The sequence below is a fragment of the Trichechus manatus genome, unplaced genomic scaffold, assembly GCF_000243295.1.
Source record: "Trichechus manatus latirostris isolate Lorelei unplaced genomic scaffold, TriManLat1.0 scaffold00185, whole genome shotgun sequence".
NCBI lineage: Eukaryota > Metazoa > Chordata > Mammalia > Sirenia > Trichechidae > Trichechus > Trichechus manatus.
Genome location: NW_004444121.1, coordinates 3,699,086 through 3,701,129, shown reverse-complemented (window position 1 = coordinate 3,701,129; position 2,044 = coordinate 3,699,086). Strand labels below are relative to the sequence as shown.

The window sequence follows — 2,044 nt, the reverse complement described above, 5'->3', positions numbered from 1 at the left end:
AGGGGTAGGCGGGGGAACAGTGAGGGGCTGAGGGCCGAGATTAAGGCAGTCCCAGGAGGCAGTGGCAAGGGGATAGGGACATGATTTAGGGGACAGGCTGGTAAAGCCAGGGCGTTACACAGGGGGAGGAGGGAGTCCAGGATGCCTCTTGGTGCTGTCCTGGGTCGCGGGGGGACAGTGGTGCCACCAGTCAGAGACAGCAGCCAGAGGGCAGGTGGGGGAACGGAAGATGAGGAATTCCGGCCTGGACGTGTCCAGTGCGGGTGCCTGCAGGAGTCCATACAGCCTTCCTGGGGCAGGTGGCTACGAGGGTCTGGGGCTCCGGGAAGGGGTCCGGACTGCAGTCAGCACCTCGGGAATTGTCAGTAAGGAGACTCTGACTGGGTGCGGGGATGGAGCGGGCGGGACAAGGGGGTCCCAGACAGTCGGGCGGTCAGGGCACATGGTGAGCATTTGGCACACGGCAGTGCTCAGGCCCCCCGTTCCCTGGTTATCTCCTGGGGTTCTCCTCACTCACCGCGCCAGCAGGTGGTTCTCCCAATCTCCACTTCGCGGACGTCCTGGGGATCCAGGGCCGACAGCTCCCCCTCCAGCTGGGGCGGGGAGAGCACCTCAGGGCTGGAGCCGGGGGGGTCTGGGGGCAGGACAGGGAGGCTGTGGCTCATCTCCCACCCAGGAGCCACCCTCTATCCACCGCAGCCCCTCTCCCCAGCTCTGCTCACTCCTCCTTTCCTCACTGAAACCCACCCCAGGCTCCCAAGGTCCACTTGCTCCTGCCCTAGCCCCTGCAAAACCACTGTTGCAACCTGGTCGGACGACTCACTGTCTCCCCAGGTCGGCAGGCCAGCCATGCCTGCCGCTGCTGCCCACGCTTCCCTGACAGAAGGCCCTTGACTTCCTTCCCAGCATGCTCAGGAGCACCTCCTCCAAGAAGCCTTCCTGGAGGGCCCAGCTCTGGTGCTGCCCCTCAGCCCACTCAGCTCTGAAAGGGCCTTGTTCACTGCCCTGCACTGTGGGTCTGCCTCCCTCGTCACTGTGTCTCGTCCACACCGCTCATCCTCTGCGGGGACTGGGCCGTTGCGTGGCCGACCCTGTGTCTTGCCCATGCCTGGGCTGTGGGGAAGCGGGGTGGGGACAAAGCTCAGCCAAAGGGCCAGCCAAGCCCCTGGCTCTGGAGACGGGAGCACTATGGGGGTTCAGGGAGAGGGGACGCCACCGCCCGAGCTCTGGCTGGAGGGCCAGTCACACAGCCTGCAGGGACACCCCGGGCGGCACCCAGCCAGGCCTGCTCCTCCTCCCAGGCACAGGTGCCCCATCCTGAGGGAGCAGGGACTCTCCATCTCATGGTGCACAATGGAGTCCCCCTGTGTTATTGTAACATTAAAATGAGCACCACCCCATGCGGGGAAGGCAAGGTACCGGCAAGGGGTGGGGGCCATCTCACCTCCCCGCCTCAGGGCTCGTCTGCCTATGGAGATGGTGGGGGGGTATGGTCGGTCAGCTCAGGGACCTTCAGGGGGGTCTGATCTATTTTCTTGGGGCTCCCTCCTCAAGCCTGAGACATCCAAATCCCAGCACCCCTGTGGGTCACCTTGCCATGCCCCACCCCATCTCTCACCTCTACCCCAGCTCTCCTCAGCCACCCTGAGCCCTGACCCCCCACCAGGAGACCACAGCTCCCAGGGCTCCCTGCTTTGGACCCCTCAGTCCTCCTGGTCCTGCTCTGGCCAGAGGACTGCAGGACCTGCCCTGCCACATCTCTGTCCGTCCATCGGTGCAGACCCGACTCCTTCAAGGTCCGCTTAAGACGCTAAGAGATTAGGGCGCTAAGACGTCGGGACGCTGAAGTATTAGGGCGCTAAGACGTCGGGACGCTGAAGTATTAGGGCGCTGAGACGTCGGGACGCTGAAGTATTAGGGCGCTGAGACGTCGGGACGCTGAAGTATTAGGGCGCTGAGACGTCGGGGCGCTGAAGTATTAGGGCGCTGAGACGTCGGGACGCTGAAGTATTAGGGCGCTGAGACGTGGGGACGCTGAAGTATT

The 2,044-nt window shown here is 63.8% G+C and overlaps 1 protein-coding gene across 1 annotated transcript in view; it reads right to left on the bottom strand.

Moving 5' to 3' along the window:
* Nucleotides 1-2,044, bottom strand: part of GLI4 (GLI family zinc finger 4) — a 12,502-nt gene that overhangs the window by 5,489 nt on the left and 4,969 nt on the right. The window contains exon 3 of the mRNA XM_004387378.2: nucleotides 518-634. Within this exon, the coding sequence (XP_004387435.1) occupies nucleotides 518-634 (117 nt within the window). The remainder of the gene's footprint in view (nucleotides 1-517; nucleotides 635-2,044) is intronic.